General features: G+C 46.9%; 1 protein-coding gene across 14 annotated transcripts in view; it reads left to right on the top strand.

The window, feature by feature from the left end:
• Positions 1–20,003, top strand: part of WDR27 (WD repeat domain 27) — a 240,763-nt gene that overhangs the window by 51,693 nt on the left and 169,067 nt on the right. For all 14 annotated transcript variants that reach the window (XM_009206433.4, XM_031667588.1, XM_017958482.3 and 11 more), the window contains 6 exons: positions 138–235; positions 2,541–2,630; positions 7,744–7,865; positions 9,322–9,455; positions 11,598–11,695; positions 13,034–13,155. In XM_009206433.4, coding sequence (XP_009204697.2) covers positions 138–235; positions 2,541–2,630; positions 7,744–7,865; positions 9,322–9,455; positions 11,598–11,695; positions 13,034–13,155 — 664 coding nt within the window. The remainder of the gene's footprint in view (positions 1–137; positions 236–2,540; positions 2,631–7,743; positions 7,866–9,321; positions 9,456–11,597; positions 11,696–13,033; positions 13,156–20,003) is intronic.

Genomic DNA, 20,003 nt, shown 5'->3' with positions numbered 1-20,003 from the left:
TATAGATAAATTTTCAAGTTTACTGGAATAAATTATACATGTCAATGGGGGAAAGCCCACTTCATTTCCTGCTATGTTTTACTTCTGATCTCACTTTGAATGTCTCCCAATCGCTGTTACCTCTGGCCTTCCCTCAGGGAGCCGTACCCCGTGGAGTGCGCTGTGCCCACCAAGCCCGGCCCCCAGGTTGCCGCCGCCCCCACCGGCACACGCGTGTGCTGCCTCCAGTACTCAGGTGCGCCACGTCCCGCGGGAGCGGGGTAGCATTTCATTTGTAAGTCTTTTATTCTGTCCACTGTAAACGTTTTTCTATTGTATCATAATTGTAAATATAGTTTTTAAAACGTTGGTTACTTGAAGTTGCATGGCATCGTTTGTGTCTGGTTAAAAACTGAGACTCCGTTTCACTCGACTATAGTGAGGGTGATCACTGGGCATCTTGCCCCTGCATTGGCACAGAGACTGGCACTCGCTCACTAGCAGCGAATTTGCTGTTCTGTGTCCAGCTCCTTCGGATTTTGCTCTCTGTGTGCCTGATGCCTCCGACAGAAGTGTTAAGGTGGGCCTGGTGGGAGGGCCGTGGCATACAGAAGTGTTAAGGTGGGCCTGGTGGGAGGGCATTGGCATACAGAGAGAGGGTGTTAAGGTGGAGGAGGAGGAGGCCTGGTGGGAGGGCCGTGGCATACAGAAGTGTTAAGGTGGGCCTGGTGGGAGGGCTGTGGCATACAGAAGTGTTAAGGTGGGCCTGGTGGGAGGGCCGTGGCAGGCCGAGATGCTAACAGAACAGTCGCTGCTACGCTCTGGAGATGCGGTCTCTGCTCATGGGTAGGCTGGAGACGCCAGGCTGGCGATGACACTGCGCAGGCTGTGCACAGGATTCCTTCCTTACCAGACCCTCAGCCGGGCCCTTTTCCTGCAGGGCTGAGTGTGTCTCGGCTTCCGTGACAGTCGCCCTGTATCTCATGCATGTCCTGATAATGCCTTCATCAGGCTTCTCTTGGATCTCAGCAATTTTTTCTAAATAATGTTTGACAGAAGAGAGGAGCAGCTTGTGAGAGTGCCCTTGGCGTCTGCTAGGTAGTTCCAGCACTCGAACGCTTCTCAGAAGTGAGGTTTCCTTGCAGGTGAGCTGTGCCCTTGCCTGGGGCTGGACAGAAAGTCCTGTCTGGGCTGGTATCTTGTCCCACCCTCATGCCATCTGTCCAGAGGGTTGAGTCGCATAAGGGTTACCATTTACTACTCTGCTGAATTCCCTTTATTTTATTATATAATTGTAGCCAAAGAAGTTTTAAAATCATTTTCGGAAATTAGATAGGTAGTAGTATCAGTAAATGTCCTTTTGATCTTTGATAGACTAGAACATTCCTTCAGTGTTATCGGCCTTCAAGTTTGAATATTGTGGGTGACATCTATAATTCCTTCCTTCCTTCCTTCCTTCCTTCCTTCCTTCCTTCCTTCCTTCCTTCCTTCCTTCCTTCCTTCCTTTCCTTTCTTCCTTTCCTTCCTTCCTTCCTTCCTTCCTTCCTTCCTTCCTTCCTCCCTCCCTCCCTCCCTCCCTCCCTCCCTCCCTCGGAGTCCCACTCTGTTGCCCAGGCTGGAGTGCAGTGGCACAATCTCGGCTCACTGCAATCTCCGCCTCCTGGGTTCAAGCGATTCTCCTGCCTCAGCCTCCCGAGTAGCTGGGATTACAGGCATGCAGCACCATGCCCGGCTAATTTTTGTATTTTTCGTAGAGACGGGGTTTCGCCATGTTGGCCAGGCTGGTCTCAAACTCCTGACCTCAGGTGATCTTCCTGCCTCAGCCTCCCAAAGTGCTGGGATTACAGGCGTGAGCCACTGCACCCAGCTCTATCATTTATTTCTACCCTGTTTTCAGAAAATGTTTCAACGTAACTGCTTAGCTGAGTATGCCTCTGGACACTCTGCTGATTTGAGGCAGGCCCCGGGCCGTGTTTCAGGGGGTGTCCTGTCCTGAGTGAAGGGACCTTTTGGGTACAGCTTTTTCTGTTCACAACCTCGTACAGCAGCCACACTGTCTCATCCTGCTGCTCATCCTGCTGTTCCTCTTCTGTTAAGAAAGGACGGCAAGGATGACAAAGGCAGCACCTTACAAAGTTGTTGGGTAGAGGATATGAGAAAGGATTAACACAGGGGCTGGCGCCGCAGACCCCCATGTCGATGTTAGTGTTTGTGTTTTAGAACCAGGTCAACTAGAAGTTCTACTCTTGCCTGTGGTCAGTGTGACTCCTATGAATTAGGCTTTTCTACAGTGTGACTCCTGTGAACTAGGCTTTTCTACCTGTGACTCCTGTGAACTCGGCTTTTCTACAGTGTGACCCTGTGAACTAGGCTTTTCTACAGTGTGACTCCTGTGAACTAGGCTTTTCTACCTGTGACTCCTGTGAACTAGGGTTTTCTACAGTGTGACCCTGTGAACTAGGCTTTTCTACAGTGTGACCCTGTGAACTAGGCTTTTCTACAGTGTGACTCCTACGTATTAGGCTTTTCTAAGAGGTCTTTTTTTTTTATTCTTTTAACAGGAGATGGGCAGTGGCTGGCCTGTGGGTTGTCCAACCATCTATCACTCGTTTTTGGTGCCAGCCTGACTGGGACACCTGCTGTGTTTTCAGGTAAAACGTGTTTTAATTTCCGTCGGTATGAACTTAAGGATGGGTCTCACTTGGGTCCTGGTTGTCAGTTGCTAAAGGACACTTTTGTTTCCTTCAGGACATCAGCAGAACAAAACCACAGCTTGAATTGGGGTCTAAACTGGATTCACTGAGATCTTAAACCAAACAGGGTAAACATTACTCATGAGAACAGCGTGGCAGCACTTCCGTGGCTGGTGCCCTGGAGGCCAAGAGCCAAGAGCCAATCATCTGTAGAGTTTTAGGGGAGTGAGTGAAGTTGAATCCTAAATAATTTAAATATATTTAATTAATGTAATCAAAAGGCATACAGTTGAAATACATTTTGAAATTTAGTAGGGTTTGTACATAGGGATTTTTATAAATGTAACAAAGCAAACTATTTTCTTTTAAAAGTAGATCTGAGAGAAACAGTGTTAAAATTATGACCATTTCAACTCATAACTGGGACATATATTTGATTCCTAATTCTAATTCCATAAAACCTGATAGCTCTTCGTTAGGGTCCTGATACTGCTTGCCTCAGAACTTACACTCGGTAGATATTTTAACCAAAGCACAGAAACGACAAAAAATATCTCACTAGTCCTTCTGTTTTATACAGGTTTAGCATCCCTAATCCAAAATTCTGAAATCCAAATACCCCGAAATCCAGAACGCTCTGAGTGCCGACGTGACACCGAGGAGATGCCCGTTGAAGCATCTCAGATTTCAGATTTTCGGGTTAGGGTTGCTTACCTGCCCTAGTGCAGATATTCCACAATCGGAAAGAATGGGAAATCCAAAACACCTCTAATCCCACGCATTGTGAACATGGGACACTCAGCCTGTCGCGTGACCACCCCAAGGGCAGTCGTTAGGAAACACGGAGGTGGGGCCGAGTGGGGCTGAGATGGGGACGGAGGCAGCGGGAGCCAGGCCCAGGTAAGGCCACATCTGGGAGCAGATGAGCGCCCCCAGTGACTCCGGCCTCACGCCCTCTGCTTGCTAATGCCTGGGGCCAGGTCTCGGAGGCCCCCAAGGGCAGGCAGAGCTGGACTCGGCTCCTGCATGAGCAAAGCTGCCGCCCCTGCATGGTCTGGGCAGAGCACGGTTCTCTGGTCTTGGCCTGGATGCCACCCTTGCCCTTCAAGCCCCTTGCTCCTGGTCCCACCCCGCATCTATCCGGCAGCCTCAGAATCTTCACCATGTGCCCGGGAGCCCTGAGCCGGCCTGTTTCGTTGATTGATAGGAGTGGTGGTTCTGTTGACCGTGGATGTTTCCCTGTGTATTTTATTGTTGGAAAAAGGGCTTCTCACTGAACTAAGAAAATGCAGTGGTTTTTCAAATTCATCTTTACAAAAACTTGCTCTGTTTCTGTGTGGGGGAAAAGTGCCACATTTACCCATCTCAACTGCACAAGCCACATCGTTTCACTTTGGGTGTGTAAGGTTTAATAGTGACATCACTCAATGTTGAAAATGTGACTGGTCTCTCAGCACCTGCCCAGAACACAGAAAAATGAGTGTCTTTATTTCCATTATGATCTGGGACAAATAAGTATAAATTCAAATTTCCTCCTGGAGAGTTCAGGGGCCTCTGAGCACATAGTCAGGTAGCACATCCCATCCTGAAAACCACTGAGAGCAACCATATTTAATTTAATAAAGGAGTTATGTGTTTCTGCTTTAGTTTATAGAATTTTTCCTATCAAAAATTGTGTCTAGTCCAAAGACAGGTACTTGAGTCCCAGGCCTTCCGCCAAGTGTGTGCCTGGCACAGAGTAGATTCTCAGCGATACGGGATGGCGGGTTCTGAGCGCGCTGCGCAGGAGAGCTGCATCGTCTGTACGCGCCCTGGAGCCAGTGGTGATCGTTGTGAAGTTCTGGGGTCAGGCATTTCGGGAGATTAAATCTAAAATTGCATTACAGATAGTGGAATTGTATAAAAAAGAAATCTTTGTCAAAGTATGAAGTGAAGATCTGTGTCTCTGGTTTGGCTCGAGCTGCACCGAGCGGCTTCTGCTCTTCCCTGAGCGGAGACTGCACACGCTGGCCCCCATGCTGCTTATGTCCCTGAGCGGAGACTGCACACGCTGGCCTCCATGCTGCTTATGTCCCTGAGCGGAGACTGCACACGCTGGCCTCCATGCTGCTTATGTCCCCACACCCTTGACTGCTTCCCCAACACGGGGCTGCATCCAAAGGAAGTCTAGGTCCAGAGGTCTCAAGCTCTGACATAGGCCATGCATGGTGGCTCACGCCTGTAATCCCAGCACTTTGGGAGGCTGAGGTGGATGAATCACTTGAGGTCAGGAGTTCGAGACCAGCCTGGCCAACATGGCAAAACTCTTTCTCTGCTAAAAAAATACAAAAATTAGCTGGGCATGGTGGAGGGCGCCTGTAATCCCAGCTACTCAGGGGGCTGACGCACGAGAATCGCTTGAACCCAGGAAAATCGCTTGAACCGCAGAGGTTGCAGTAAGCCGAGATGGCAGCACTGCACTATAGCCTGGGTGACAGAGCAAGACTCTGTCTCAAACGAACAAACAAACAAACAAAATCCTGACCTAGACAGGGTTTTAGAATCCTTTTCACTCTGTTTCTGAAGCTCCTCATCTCATCACACACACCACAGGGGAAACTGGTCAATTGAAAAGAGAAGGGAGGCCTTCCGTCCAGTGAGGAGGTGGTGGGGAGAGAGAGGAAGAGGCACCCGTGTGGTCCCCCAGGGGCACGTTGCTTCGTGGGGATTGGCCTTGCCTGCGGTGATTCATCTTCGATGCGCCCTGTGGCCACAGCACTTCACGCATGTGTCTGGGGCTGGAGCTTGGGAGAGAAGGGGGATCCCACCTTTGGCAAGGAATTGCTGTTGTTTTCATCCTGGGAGTGGAAGTCCATCCCTGACACTTGAAATGAAGGACCAGGCCGACTTGTCAGGACTGAACAGAAGGCGACACTTTGCAATCCCTGCATTGCCGGTGCCTCTGCTGGCCTTGGTGGCTTAGTGGACCACTGGGCCCCCCGCAGACGCTGTGCTCATAGGAGGAGGTGGGAAGGACTAGAAAAACACATTCTCTGTCTCACGGAGAAGGAAGAGCGTGGGTCGCGGTAACTTCACCCTCCCTCCTGTGTGACCTCATGTGGCCTCTTGCAGCCTGTGGGTCAGGCAGCGGAGGCTGGTCTGAGCTTGATATTGGAAGAGAGTGGGCCACACGGCTGGTAATGGAGTGACTTCTGAGGTCAGTCACTGGGCAGATACGTCAGGCCATTCCCACTGGGAGGACGCCCTTATGGCCCAGGCTGCCTGGACCAGGCCCTGCAGCAGGTGTCTGAACCTGTGACATTCTCGGATGGTGCGGAGCTGCGGACACCACTGGTGTTCAGTACGAGCAGCATGGGTGGCATCTGTTAATGGCAGTCATGAACATGACTTTCCTTTGAGTCTTGCGGCTGCTGTTAGCTGAGCAGCAGTGAGGAGTGTTTGGAGCTTTCCTTAACCGGCCTCTGTACTTTTGCTAAAACTGCCGGAACTCTACACGTGAGGGCAGCAAAGCTATTTCACGTTTTTTCCATGCTGTAAATTTCTGCCCTGCGTTTCCTGGCGTCCTGTTGCAGAACTGAGTTATGTTCTTAAAATTACGTCTTTCCTGGTGTTCCCTTCTTTTTACGTTGGTTCCCTGACAGATGTGATGTAGTGAGATAGCAGTTCCTTGTCCGGTCTGCAAATTGTGATGCGTGATTCACGTGCTGAGGCCCGCAGGAAGGGGCCTTCTGCTCTGTGGGAAAATCCCGGCTACAGCAGGAATTTTCTCGGGAGTTGTGGTTACCCATCCCCTGTGATTTTAATCACAAAGTGCTTAGCTATGGAGGTGAAATGGGGTTGCTGAGCAGGTCTGGGGTCATTTGTTGTCAGGAAGCAAGAGTGAGGCTGCCCTCAGTTTTCTCCTTGCCGTCCCAGCCCGGGCGCTCGGGGGTCAGAGGCTGCAGGGCTGGGCGTGGCCTCTCCTTGTCCTCACCTCCCCACCTCCTCCCCTCTCGCCCTCCTCACCGTGCCACACGCCTGGCTTTCGCTCCAGGGCCGACCTCTGAGGAGAAGCACATCCCTGGTTGTCTTCGCTTTCTCCTTTCCTCTGCGTCCGCCGCTTGTTAGAACCGTCAGGTGGTGGCAGCTGAGAGACTGTTTGAAGACGCCTCCCGGCCTGACAGCCGTTCTAGGGGTTATGAGGCAAGACAGGTCCAGAAACCAGCACGGGCTCAGGGCCTGGGCCCCAGGATTAGGCTGGGGGTAGGATTAGGCTGGGGGTAGGATGAGGTGGGGGGTAGGATGAGGTGGGGAGTAGGATGAGGTGGGGGGACAGAAAAGCTCTTACAGGTGTATGAAATAAAGGCTGTTTGCCTCGTCGCCTACCTTAGTTTCATATCAGAGCAGCACACGCTGCCGACATTCAGACGCCTGAAGACCAGCATCGGCGCTCTCAGAAATCAGCATCCAAGCAGCCATTGTGAGTTTAGACAAAACTTTTCAAATCTGTCAGAACAAATGATCGACTTATATGTGTGTGCTCAGGGATTTTTTTTTCACTTTTTTCTTCAGCGTTGATGGCAGTTCTTTAAAATACGGATGCATTATCATGGAGTCCACAGATTTCTATACTGTAGTTTATAATACTAACTGTTATCATGTTCTTCTCTGATAACATACACTCACAGATGCACACATGATGTTGAACTTCTTAGTTTAAGAAATGCGAGGTTTTACGCTGCCTGGCCAAGGCATTCAGTCACACTCCAAACCTCAGCACCACACAATACACGCTCCTAACAAACCCACACCTGCACCTCCTGAATCTAAAATAAAAGTTGAAAAAAATGGAACGCGAGGCTTTAGAGCAACTGCCTTCAGAAGCCACATTGAGTCTCTACTGAAGGGAGATGGTATACCCGGCCTCAGGCTCTGCGGCCTCACTGTGGCCAGGAGAAGCCTCCTGGCGCGCCCCTTATTACTTGACAAATGCTGTTCTGGTTGTGTTGTATGAAAGTACCAGATAAGTAGCACTCAGTCAAAACTGATACTAACAGTAGAAATAGTCACCCTCTCTGGTCATTCCTGTTAGGTCACGACGGGGCGGTGAACACCGTGTGCTGGAGCCAGGACCGGAGGTGGCTGCTCTCTGCGGCCCAGGATGGGACCCTGCGGGTGTGGTCAGCTCGTGGGGCAGAGCTCGCACTGCTTCTGGTAATGGACGGTCACCTGTGCCATGGGCAGTCATTTCCGAAGGAGCTGAGAGCTTCTCAAAAGTCTCATTCTTTTACCTTAACAGGAGATGAGGAAAGGGACATAAGCCAAGAGTTTGCTTTAAAAAAGTTATTGATTAAAAGTTATTGCTTCAATGCAATAAACATTATTGATTAGTTTCTTAAATGTGTGTCTACATGTATATATTCACACGCACGCAATAAGCACACGCATATATATGCATATACATGTGCACACTTACTTGCGACATATTCACACACACACAGGCACACGCATATAGATGCATGCGCACACTTACATGTTTGCCACATATTCACACATGTGCAATAGGCACACATGATATAGATACATACACATGCGTGCACTTACATACTTGCCACATATTCTGATGCACGCAATAGGCACACACATGTAGATGCATACACATGCGCACACTTACATACTTGCCACATTCACACGCACACAGTAGGCACACACGCATATAGATGCATGCACACACGCACACTTACTTACTTGCCACGTGCGCGCATACATTCATATGCTTAAATCTATCCTTATGTTTGTGATGGTCTGCGAATGCCACATGATTAATACTGAAACATTTGAAGAATTTAAAATATTGATTCAATGTGGTTTCCTAGACCAGAAGCAAAATGGCCAAGGGGCTATTATGTGGGGGAAGTATATTTTAGGAAGAAGAGTGACTTGTTTTGATGAACTTACAGGAGATCATTTGGGAGCGGAACAGGAAAGGAGAGACAGGAAGATGATAACCTTATGACTAGGACAGGGAAAGAAAAGGAAATGGTAGGAAACTCACCTTCAAATCATGAAATTATGAGCTGGCGACTTACAAAGAACATAACATAACAAAAGCAGTCGCATTTTCAAAGATGTTGGCATTTATTTTCTATGGGTCTTTTATAGAAAGGGGATTGAAGATGAGAAAGACAAGAAAGGCAGTGTCAGTTAAGGAAGACCCAGGACCTCTCTAAAGGTGAAGCATTTGGCAGCAGCTTCAAGAAGTAGTTTGCCGAGAGCTGTGGATGCTGTCAGCTTGCTCTGTGTCATAACACGTTTGGTTGTGAGGTCTAAATTTGAGAGCAGACACCTCAGAACTACATTTTAAAACAGTTTAAATTTCAGCTTTAATAAAATCCTTGCTACTTAGTATGTTTACTGCTAAGTTTCAATTCTTTTAAAGTTGTTAAATGGCTGGAATTCAAAGCATTTATTACAGTAAAATTTTAATCATATAATACCTTTCAGAAGTAGTAGGCAGAAACAAAAATTGTAGATTGGGTCTAACAAAGTATATGTACGCATTTAGAATAAACAGATGTTGGGTTTTAAGAAGAAATAATTTTATGTTTCGAGCAATAGTGTTTTTGTTAACATTTATCGTATTGACAGTAATTACTGATTTGCATTACAGGGCAGGGACATGTTTTCTAAACCGATACAGTCTGCACAGTTTTATTATATAGATGCCTTCATATTGTTATCTTCTGGCCCTGAATTTCAGCTACTGAAGTATCACATTGACACTTGCAAAGATGAGATGAAGAGGTAGGCACCCCTCCACCCTGTGCATTAGTTTTAGATCAGAGGAAGCCGTTTCAATAATGTGACGTTGAAAAGGTATTTACATTTTAAAAAGTTGCCCCAAATTTAATAATGACCTCATATCACTAAACTCCTGATGAGAGGGAATTATCCAGATCCTACGCATTTTAAACCTTCCTTTGTATTACTACGTGCGGGGCCTTTGGCATGACAGAATGCAAGAATCTAGGGGATTTGAGAAACCTCAGTTATCATCTCGGCTCTGCAGCTATTGAAGTGATGTTATGTGGAACAAATACTATTGATAATACAAAGTTAAATTATGAACTATTTCAAATATATACATATATATGGGGAATAATAAATATCTCCTTAGCTACACTTAGCTTGGACAAGTATTAACATTTCACTGTCTTTGTTTTCCAGAATTTTTAAAGAAATAAAATATTACAGAGGGAATTAGGAACCTGTCTCCCAGTCCTGTCCGCTTCCCTTTTCCCTCCTTTTGAGATTGGCGTATTTGCTTCTTGGTCGTAGTTTTATATTTTTGCTGTATCTCTATGTATTCATGTCATTTTTTTTTTTTTTTTTGAGTGTAACATAAGCACACCTTTCTTAATCAAAGTTATGTTTCTGAGATGTGTGACTTCAGTTTGTTAATTGGGGCGAGTGCCCTGCGGTCCGAATGGGCACTGCGTCTGCCTGCTTCTCTCATGGAGGGACGTCGGGTTGGGACCTGCAAATGGTTGGGTCTCCCAGCCAATAGACGGGCTTGCAGGGCATCCCTGGTCTCAATGAGAGCGTCCCCACTCTCATCTGTCCCGTGTCACAGCTTCCCAGGAGCGACTTCTGGCCTGTGCTGGGGCAGGTTGTACGCACAGGAAGGGCTCCAGGACCCAGCGGCCCCTCCTGTGGCCCCTCCCTCAGCCTTGTCTTCAGAGATGCCTGGGACTTTCAGTCCTAAAGTGTGTTCGTTTGTTTGTTTTTGAGACGGAGTCTCGCTCTGTTGCCAGGCTGGAGTGCAGTGGTGATTTCTTGGCTCACCACAACCTCCGCCTCCTGGGTTCAAGTGATTCTCCTGCCTCAGCCTCCCGAGTAACTGGGATTACAGGCGCCCCCCACCACACCTGGCTAATTTTTGTACTTTTAGTAGAGACAGGGTTTCACTATGTTGGTCAGGCTGGTCTCGAACTCCTGACCTCATGATCTGTGTGCCTCAGCCTCCCAAAGTGCTGGGATTACAGGCGTGAGCCACCGCACCTGGCCTAAAGTTTATTTTTACTTACCAGGAGCGAGCTTCATAGGTCAGCTCACGTAGCAGGCCTCCCGTCTCAGCTGGCACAGCTGAGAGTTTCCCCTGAGAGTTGGCGGCTTCTCTTCTTATTCTTGCCTCCTCTTTCTGATCTTGTGGGACTTCCTCTTAGAGATCACTTTGCAGCCACTTCAGCTGGGTTTCGGGAGGTAGCGAAGCTGAAGCATGTGTTCAGTTATATGTAGCGGGAGATGGGCAGGTTTTTCTAAGCATACATGGAAATACCCTATAGTAAAAGGCTGGTGCATTTGACCACAGACTGAAGAAGGAGGAGGAGGTGGGGGGTCTTTCGTATGTCAGAAATCACCACAAATAATTAGATGTTAATAGAAAAACAGGTTTTTTTCCCTAAAGAAAAATCAAGGTAGCTAATTCACTTTTTCCCTCAGTATCATAAAATGTGACTTTTAAAGTGATATGAAAACTTTCTTTTCATGTTTAATGTTTTTAAACATAAGATATTTAGTGTAGTGGGCCGGGCGCGGTGGCTCAAGCCTGTAATCCTAGCACTTTGGGAGGCCGAGATGGGCGGATCACGAGGTCAGGAGATCGAGACCATCCTGGCTAACACATTGAAACCCCGTCTCTACTCAAAAAAATACAAAAAACTAGCTGGGCGACGTGACGGGCGCCTGTAGTACCAGCTACTCGGGAGGCTGAGGCAGGAGAATGGCGTAAACCCGGGAGGCGGAGCTTGCAGTGAGCTGAGATCCGGCCACTGCACTCCAGCCTGGGCGACAGAGCCAGACTCCGTTTCAAAAAAAAAAAAAAAAAAAAATTTAGTGTAGTGGAAAGAAAGCAAGAAGATTGATCATCTTGGTTTTCTCTTCCAGATATAAACAGAAGAGCAAGTCCAAGCTGATTTGCAGGCTCTCCACGACGGGTGCAGTAGACATGACCAGTCTATCAGCAGTCAACGACTTTTATTCCCGTATCCTTTCTCCCAGATCCTGGTAGGGTTTTACGCCCTGAGTGTCATTCCTCTGGCAGAGGTGTGTGCTGAGCATCTCATGAGTGTCAGGCATTGTGTGAGGCTCCGGGAATGCAGGGACCCTTCTCATGGAGCTCGCTGTCCTTGTGTTAATTGTACGTGTTAATAATTCATCTCAATATTCAGAAAGGACCTCAAAGGAAAAAGAAACCTGAGTGCCACATAGCTCATGCCATCCAGCAGGTGGGCTGACCTGGCACTTCTGCTCTGGACTTTGTTGACTAATGTCTAGTAATTTAGTTATTCTATCTCATCTGCAGAGCTGGCAAAAATCATAGCAGTTGCTGTTCAAAATAATATGAAATGGAATCCAGAACTTTTAATTTTTGAGGTTTTTATGGCTAACACCATTGCTTTTAATTTTCAAAGCTGATTTTAATTTATTTAGGGAAAAAGCTCCAGATCTTTAGGAATTCATTGTATAAAGTTTTAATTTACTCAAAGTTCAATCTAAGTTGAACTGTATTGGAGGGTTTTGTAGTTGAACTAAAATAAAGTGTTAAGAGGTTGTGGTATGTTTTAGTTAGAAATGTGGTAATTTCATGCTAGAACTGGTGCTAAAATACCTAGCAGAAATAAGAAAGATGTCATCAGGATTACTTTAGCTTAAATGATGGTTTCTGGAATACAAGGATACTAGAGTCAGGAGTAGTCCAGCGCTAACACCAGCATTACGGGTCTCTTGACTCCAGTGCACCTGTGTTCCCACCACATATACTCATTACTGCAACATTCAGGGCTGAGCATTGAGGCTTGGGGGGTGCTGTTGGTCACACGAGCCCTAATAGGTCAAGTTTATGAAGCATGTCACGGTCACCTGCCAACATGGCACTGTCTGGGTTGTGTCTCCCCTCGTGAGACCTGCCCCAGGTGCTGCCACCCACTCTGTGGGTCTGTCTAATCTTAGTTCAGTCCTTTCTTCTGAGTGCAGTGTCTACATATTCAATTATTTGACATCTGATTTGGGTGTTTCATGGACATCTCAAATGCCACGTATCTAAAGCTGGAACTCCCACCTCAAAACAGGCACTGTGGTGGTCTCCCTTTCCCTAAGCAGCCCCCCCGCCCCCGCCCACCTGCTCTTGCCAATGCCTGGGGCCAGATGGGGTGGGGCTGGAGTGGGCTCAGGACATTTCAGGCGGAACTTCAGAAATTCTTAACTAGTCGTCCATTCTTGAGTCTTCTAATACTCCAAAGTTTTTGTTAGTAAAAGAGAGGGACTGTCCCTTCCCCATGGGTACCAGCGTTGAGAGGAGCTCCCTAACTGGATTATCGCAGATGTCGTGCTCGCAGCTGGCCGGAACAGGACCGTGGAAGTGTTCGACCTCAACGCCGGCTGCAGTGCAGCGGTGATAGCAGAAGCCCACTCGCGGCCTGTCCATCAAATCTGCCAAAATAAAGTGAGTCAGTTTTTGGATAATATACATCATTTGTACAACTATGTGCTTAAAGCATTTCACAGATACAAATGTATGATGCCATTTAGCAGTGTTTGCTACCAAATTCAATGTTAATTTTTATTGATTATTAATTATTTGAAGCCTCGATGTTTGGCCCTAGGACATACTTTAGTATCATGTTGAATGTTAAGTTTTGTACTTTTGTGTTTGACTATTTTATAGGCTCATACTAAGATTTTACTAGGAAAACATTCTCACATAAAACTTGATAGGGTTGCATATTTTCGGCAATAGTGGATTGCATGGTAGACACATTGGTTCTATGGTCTGTGGGGCAGCCTTGCTAAATCAATAGCTTTTTTTGAAGGTGGTGGCTGTTGGATACAGCCAGTCCATTTTGACAGAGACAAAGTTTACAGATATCCACAGCGATGGGTTCAAGGGTTGGCATTACAGGAGAGACATTTGATGAGTTCATTGTCTGATAGCTGCACGGTTCAAAAGACACACTTGGTTACCCAAGAGGGGGTCTAAGTCTTAGGAAGAAAACTGCATTTCTTAGGACTAAAACTGTAATTTTGGTTGTTGATATGCCCGGAAAGGTTTTCCAAGTCAAGGATTTAACTTCCAATGCCTCTGGCATTTATATTATGATTCAGGGTATCATTTTGCTAAGTGAAGTATTGCAATGTTGGTTAAACAGACTTTGTTATCCACGGGTTAACACATTTTGCATCTTTTTTTTTTTTTTTTGAGAGAAAGTCTCACTCTGTCACCTAGGCAGGAGTGCAGTGGCACTATCTCTGCTCACTGCAACCTCTGCTTCCTGGGTTCAAGCGATTCTCCTGCCTCAGCCTCCTGAGTAGCTGGGATTACAGGAATGAACCACCATGCCCGGCTAATTTTTTTTGGTATTTTTAGTAGAGACGGGGTTTCATCATGTTGGCCAGGCTGGTCTCGAACTCCTGACCTCGTGATCAGCCTGCCTCAGCCTCCCAAAGTGCAGGGATTACAGGCGTGAACCACCGTGCCCGGCCCACATTTTGAGTCTTTAAATTTCTGTTTAACAGGACAGCTATGGTCTGATTATAAAGTTTTTAAATCAGTTCAAATTGGAAAGAGCAAATATTCTAGGCTGTTAAGTTAAATTACATTGAAGCAGATGCGTTCCTGCATCTCTTCTGGATAAAGGGGAGATGGAGGTGTCAGGGCCACAGGAAGACTTTGTTAATGGGTACAGCATGAGAGACCCCGGGATTCAGAGGCGCTGTGTCCAGGAAGATGGTCTCCCTACATGTCGGTCTGGATGACTCTTCAGAGAGGCAGATCCAGGGACTTGGCAGTGTGGGGTAGTCAGAGCTTTGGAGGTCAGGAAGACGCCTGGGGAGGCTGCCTGCGGAGGTGAAGCCAACCTCCGTGCCCTCCCTGTGGGGCAGCCTTGGTTGGAGAAGTGGGGGTTTAAAGGCTCTGATAGGCATCTTTATCTTGCCTTCCTTTTAATCTTCCACCCGTCCACCACCCAGTTCATCAATAGGACATTTCAAGTTTCAATAGGAGAAGGCTTTTCTGGTTTGAATAACACCATGGAAATACCAGCTTGCGGAGAGTTGTTGGAGAAAAGATTATTCTTCTGCATTTTCTCTTTTTGTTTAGACGCTTCCTGCATATAAACCAGAGCAAACATGTTTTTAAACACTGCAATGGGTCTGTCAGATGAATGAAGGAATCGCTTTGAAGAATTCTGTAACTTCTTTATGAGGCTATTAAAATGGCACACTCCACAAACCAAGTGCGAATTAGTTGAATCAGTGCTGTGTGTAATACTCCAGGTTTCTATGTTTTCTGGGAAAGCTGTGAAGGAAAAAGAAGTCAGTTTGGTAATTGACAATGAGAATAGGCAGCACTGTTTGGTATTTGAGAGCCGTGATCTGATGCTACTAATTTCGCAGTAAGATCTGTCAAGATTAGGGAAAGATTTGATTATTAGATTTTATATATTTCTGGGCTTTTAAATTTAATAATTGAGTTATTAACTTTTAAAATGATTGTTAGCCTAATACCCATCTTATTTATTTTTTCTTCTTTCTTCTTCTTCTTTTTTTTTTTTTTTTGAGATGGAGTCTTGCTCTGTCGCCCTGGCTGGAGTGCAGTGCCATGATCTCAGCTCACTGCAACCTCCACCTCCTGGGTTCCAGCGATTCTCCTGCCTCAGGCTCCCAAGTAGCTGGGTTTACAGGCGTGTGCCACCACGCTTGGCTAATTTTTGTACTTTTAGTAGAGACAGCGTTTCACCATGTTGGCCAGGCTAGTCTTGAACTCCTGACCTCGTGATCCGCCCGCCTCGGCCTCCCAGAGTGCTGGGATTACAGGCGTGAGCCACTGCGCCCAGCCAACCCATCTTATTTTTTAGGTATTATGATTCCTTTTAAATTCAAGTGCAGCTTAATGAGATATCAATAGCTAATATTTGGATGTAGCACGTTAAAGTGTAAGTCTGACCTACTAAATTTATTTAGTGAAACGTGCACGCAAAGACATTTGACTTTAAGATACCTGAGTGCAGAGTAGGGTTTGCACCGTCTTTGTGTCTGATCTTGGTAGTACCTAGAACCTGGAATCTGCTCACTTGACATGCGCCGAATTGAACTGTGACTTGCTGTTACCAACAGAAAGCAAAGGATTCGATTCTTTGTACAAGAAAGTAGATGTAAATCTAGAGAAGAAATGGTTTCTTAAAAAGACCCGTCAGCATGTAGATTGCAGAGGTTAAAGTTTGACAAATAGTATTTAAAATTTGTTAATGTATTATTCTCAAAACGCAGTGTATAAAAATTTATCTAAAGATAAAGATTGCTAACAAGAAAAGTCTCTCCGGAGATGTTATGTAGTTGTCTGTCTGGTCAGTTTTTCTAAAGTCTGTGAGTCTTTAGATAATACAGTTAAGTGAGAATTGGCTAAATTTCCCAAATATCGTCATTCTTGAGTTTAAAAATTTCAGTTGTGAAGATAAATGAATCTTATACGTGAAATTTCTTTCATGTTGTAAATTTTACATTTTTTTTTTTTTGAGGTGAGGTCTCGCTCTCGTCGCCCAGGCTGGAGTGCACTTGAGTGATGTTGGCTCACTGCAACCTTCGCCTCCTGGGTTCAAGCTATTCTCCTTCCTCAGCCTCCCGAGTAGCTGGAATTACAGGCATGTGCCCCCATGCCTGGCTAAATTTTGTAGTTTTAGTAGAGAGGGGATTTCACCATGTTGGCCAGGCTGGTCTCAAACTCCTCACCTCAGGTGATCTGCCTGCCTTGGCCTCCCAAAGTGCTGGGATTACAAGCATGAGCCACTGCTCCCAGCCAATTTTACATTTAAAATATGTTTCTTACCATGCTTTTTGACACTTGCTGCTTCTTGTCTCAAACATTGTCAATTATTAGAAAAAATATTTCCTAGTTCATTTAATTTTTGTATTGGTTGTGCATGACTCTTATTAAAGGTGGTCATTGCAAAGCCAATTATAATTTATTTTTGGTGTTTGGAAAATGGTCTGTCAGCATTTCCATTATAAATCCCTGTTTTCTTTCTCTTTTTGTTCTTTTCTTTATGGGGTTTATGACAGAGCCATGAAACTTGGTCTAGATTAAAACTTGGCCTATTAGAGCTCAGTCTGAGATTTTTTTCAATTTAGTTCCCAAATTTGTTTTAAATTGTTTCAGATGTTTAGGTTGCAAATGCAAAATATAATTTCAAAGTTTTCAATGCTTTCTAATTTATAACAAAAAATAACATGTGAGGTTTAAGATAATGGTAAAGATAATTCTTTTAACTTTAGCTAATCAATTTTCTAATATTTTCAAGAGAATTATTTTGGAAAATGATATGATGCTATTTGGTATGATCTTGCAATTTTGTTTCCTTTCCTGTCTGTTCCCATTTCATAATAGAAGAGTTTCTAACCTTTTGCATATATAAAGCTTTTCTCTGTTAAAGGGTTAAATGTATGTAAATCTCTTAGCATGTGCTAAGTGCACCTGCCTGGTCACTGTGGAGGCTCCCCGTGCACACCGCCAAGGGAGGAGGATGGAGTCTCTGGGCCTGGCTCGCCTCGGGAGCCTCTGGACAGCAGGCATAGTGAATTCCACAGTCTGATACCTGTTTTTCCTCTCTTCCTCTAGTGCTAATTTCATTTTGGCTTCTTTTGGGTATTATCTTTTATTTCAATAACTGAGGAGACTTGAGGAGCCAGATGAGACTGTGTTTACATTTAACTTTTTTCTGGCTTTTAAAATATGTTGTATTGGAAGCAGCATATTAGATTTTTTAGAATACTTCAAGCCCTAAAATAGTATTGACTTGGAGAATGAAGATACAGGAAGTGAATTGGTAGCATAATTAAGATTTGTTTTTAGAAAGGTGTTTATATTTTGTTGGCTTGATTGTAATACATTTATTTTCAAGACTTAAAGCATCAAATTTCATTCTTGTCCCATTTAATTTACTGTAATGAACATTGCTGGTTCTAAATATATGTTAGAAATCAGCAATGATGATGGTGAGGAGTTAACGAGGAAATCGTGGAGGACTGTTATGAATTACAGTGATGTTGGAGGACCGGTCATGAATGATGGCAACTGTGGCCTTTCAGATCAGAACTCTGCTCTTCTTACGAGGAAATGAGAAATGTGCCGTCAGGAGAAGGGCAGCTGCTGATGTGTTGTAGTGAGGACTCTTTAGAGTCCAGGTTTGCAGCTCCTCGGAGGCACAGGCACTGCCCAGGGGTGCCGTTGGCGTCCACAGCAGAGCATCCTTGTGCCCAGTCCGCCGGGAGACTCTTCTGCCTTCATCTGTTTGACACATTGGATGACCGCACGGCTTCTTGAAGGGCTGGTTCTGTGTGTCTAAAAAACACTGCAGTGAAAGGCGACCGTTTCGGCACGCAAGTGCCCTATTGTGGGGCAGCCGCCTCATCTGCTTACTCACGGATGTGGAGTGAGTGCGTTCTGAGCTGCACGGTGCGGACTCGTGCGGAAAGCGTCGCGATGTCGTCCTCAGGATCACCTTCTGGGTCAGAGGCAGGAGGTGTATTCAGTTTACCGAGTGGTCTGTGGGGCCTGTGAACAAGCAGGGGGCAGGGAAGATGTTCCCCAGGAGGTGGTCCTGGGCTGAGCCTTGAAGGAGGAGGGGACAGCTGTACCAGCTAGAGGGGCCCGGGCCTGACCCCCCACTGTCCACTGTGTGGCCCAGAGAAGGCAGCAGGAGCCCGGCACAGCCTGCTGTGTTTTGCACCCGGCCCCACAGGCAATACAGCATCCCTCGGCTGGTGCCTCTTCACCCACCCTGCTTACCACAGCACAGCCCCTCTGTCACCCTCTGTGGGTGTGCAGACCTCAGGAAGGTGACGCTGCACCCGCATAGGTGCAGGTGTGGGAGGCCTAGTGCTGCCATCTTCTGTCCCACCTGCGGCCTGCAGTTGCTCCCCAGCAACTGTCACCACAGCTTGTCTCCGCCCATCACCACCCACTGTTGACCTGTGCCTTCAAAACCCCATCCGGGTCATTTTTATCTTCCCTGTCAGTTCTTCAGAGGCCCCAGCAGCTTTTAGGATAAAAGCCCGAGGCTGCATGCAGACCCTGTGCCGCCTTCTCGTGCCTTGACCCCGGCAGTGTTCTTGGTGATGCCTCAGACCCAGTCTCAAGCTGTGGGCCCACATGAAGCCCGGGTTGCTGGGCTGGGTGATTCTCTCAGGCCCCAGTCGGCTTCTGTGGTGGCCTGGACAGTCACAGGAGGGCATCGGGGCCTGCTCCTGTGTGACACACGTGCTCTACCTGCCAAGAAGAGGCCTGCTCTGTCCTCAGAGTCGCAGCATCATGAAGGTGGAGCGTGGGGCATCCCCATCCCCCCAGAGCCCCAGGCGGAGTGGGGGTGCTGGCGTGAGATCTGAGCAGGCACCACCGGCACCTGAGCTCTGACCCCACAGAGCAGCTGAGGCTCCACACTGGCTTCCCGACTGCACCTGCCTGACGATGAGCCCAGTGAACGGGGCTGACTCTGAGACACAGGATTGACCCCTTCAGGCCTGGTCCCGGCACTTCAGCCCAGGGCTCTCAGAAGGTGGAGCTGAGCGTCCGCCAGCTGCACGCTGTGCTTCTGCTCTGTGGCCTGGGTCACAGGCAAACCCAACTGTCCAGGCTCAGCCTCCACCACCTCCCCAGGAGGCCTCCCTGGCCTCTCAGTAGTTGGACTCGGCCCCTTACTTGGTCTTGTGCCTACACGGCTGTTCCAGAGCTCATCAGTGCATTTAGAATGACGTATGGTTAATCCTCTCTCCTGTGAGATTCTCTCCTTGAGGTCAGAGCCATCCCTTACTAGCATACAGTCGGTGCTCAAAAATTGCTTGCTTAGTCCAAGCCCAATCCTGGCAGTTTTAAGGGGCCTGTTTGAGTTACAACCATTGGATCTGCCTTCCTTTTTCAGTTGGGCCATCGTTTACCCACAAGAGCTCCATGACCTGCTACTGGCGTGGGCACTCCAGGGCTCAACCTTTGGCTTTCCCTGGTGGTGACGTGAGAGAAGCAGCTACATATGTGTTTATTCCAGATGCCAAGTGAAGCCTCGAACAAGAGTTTCATCTTGCACCAGAAATCAGCAGATGTGGGCGAGGGTGTGGAGAAAAGGGAACAACACTTAGACACTGTGGGTGGGAGTCTAACTTAGTACAAATTAGAGCTAATGTTTTCTATGGAAAACAGTGTGGAGATTTCTCAAAGAACTAAAAATAGAACTCCCATTGGATCCAGAAATCCCACGACAGGGCACCGACCCATAGGAAAAGAAATCATTGCATAAAAAAGAGGCC

The sequence above is a fragment of the Papio anubis genome, chromosome 6 (genome assembly GCF_008728515.1).
Source record: "Papio anubis isolate 15944 chromosome 6, Panubis1.0, whole genome shotgun sequence".
NCBI lineage: Eukaryota > Metazoa > Chordata > Mammalia > Primates > Cercopithecidae > Papio > Papio anubis.
The sequence above is the reverse complement of the archived record's forward strand: the minus strand, read 5'-3'. Positions and strand labels throughout refer to the sequence as shown.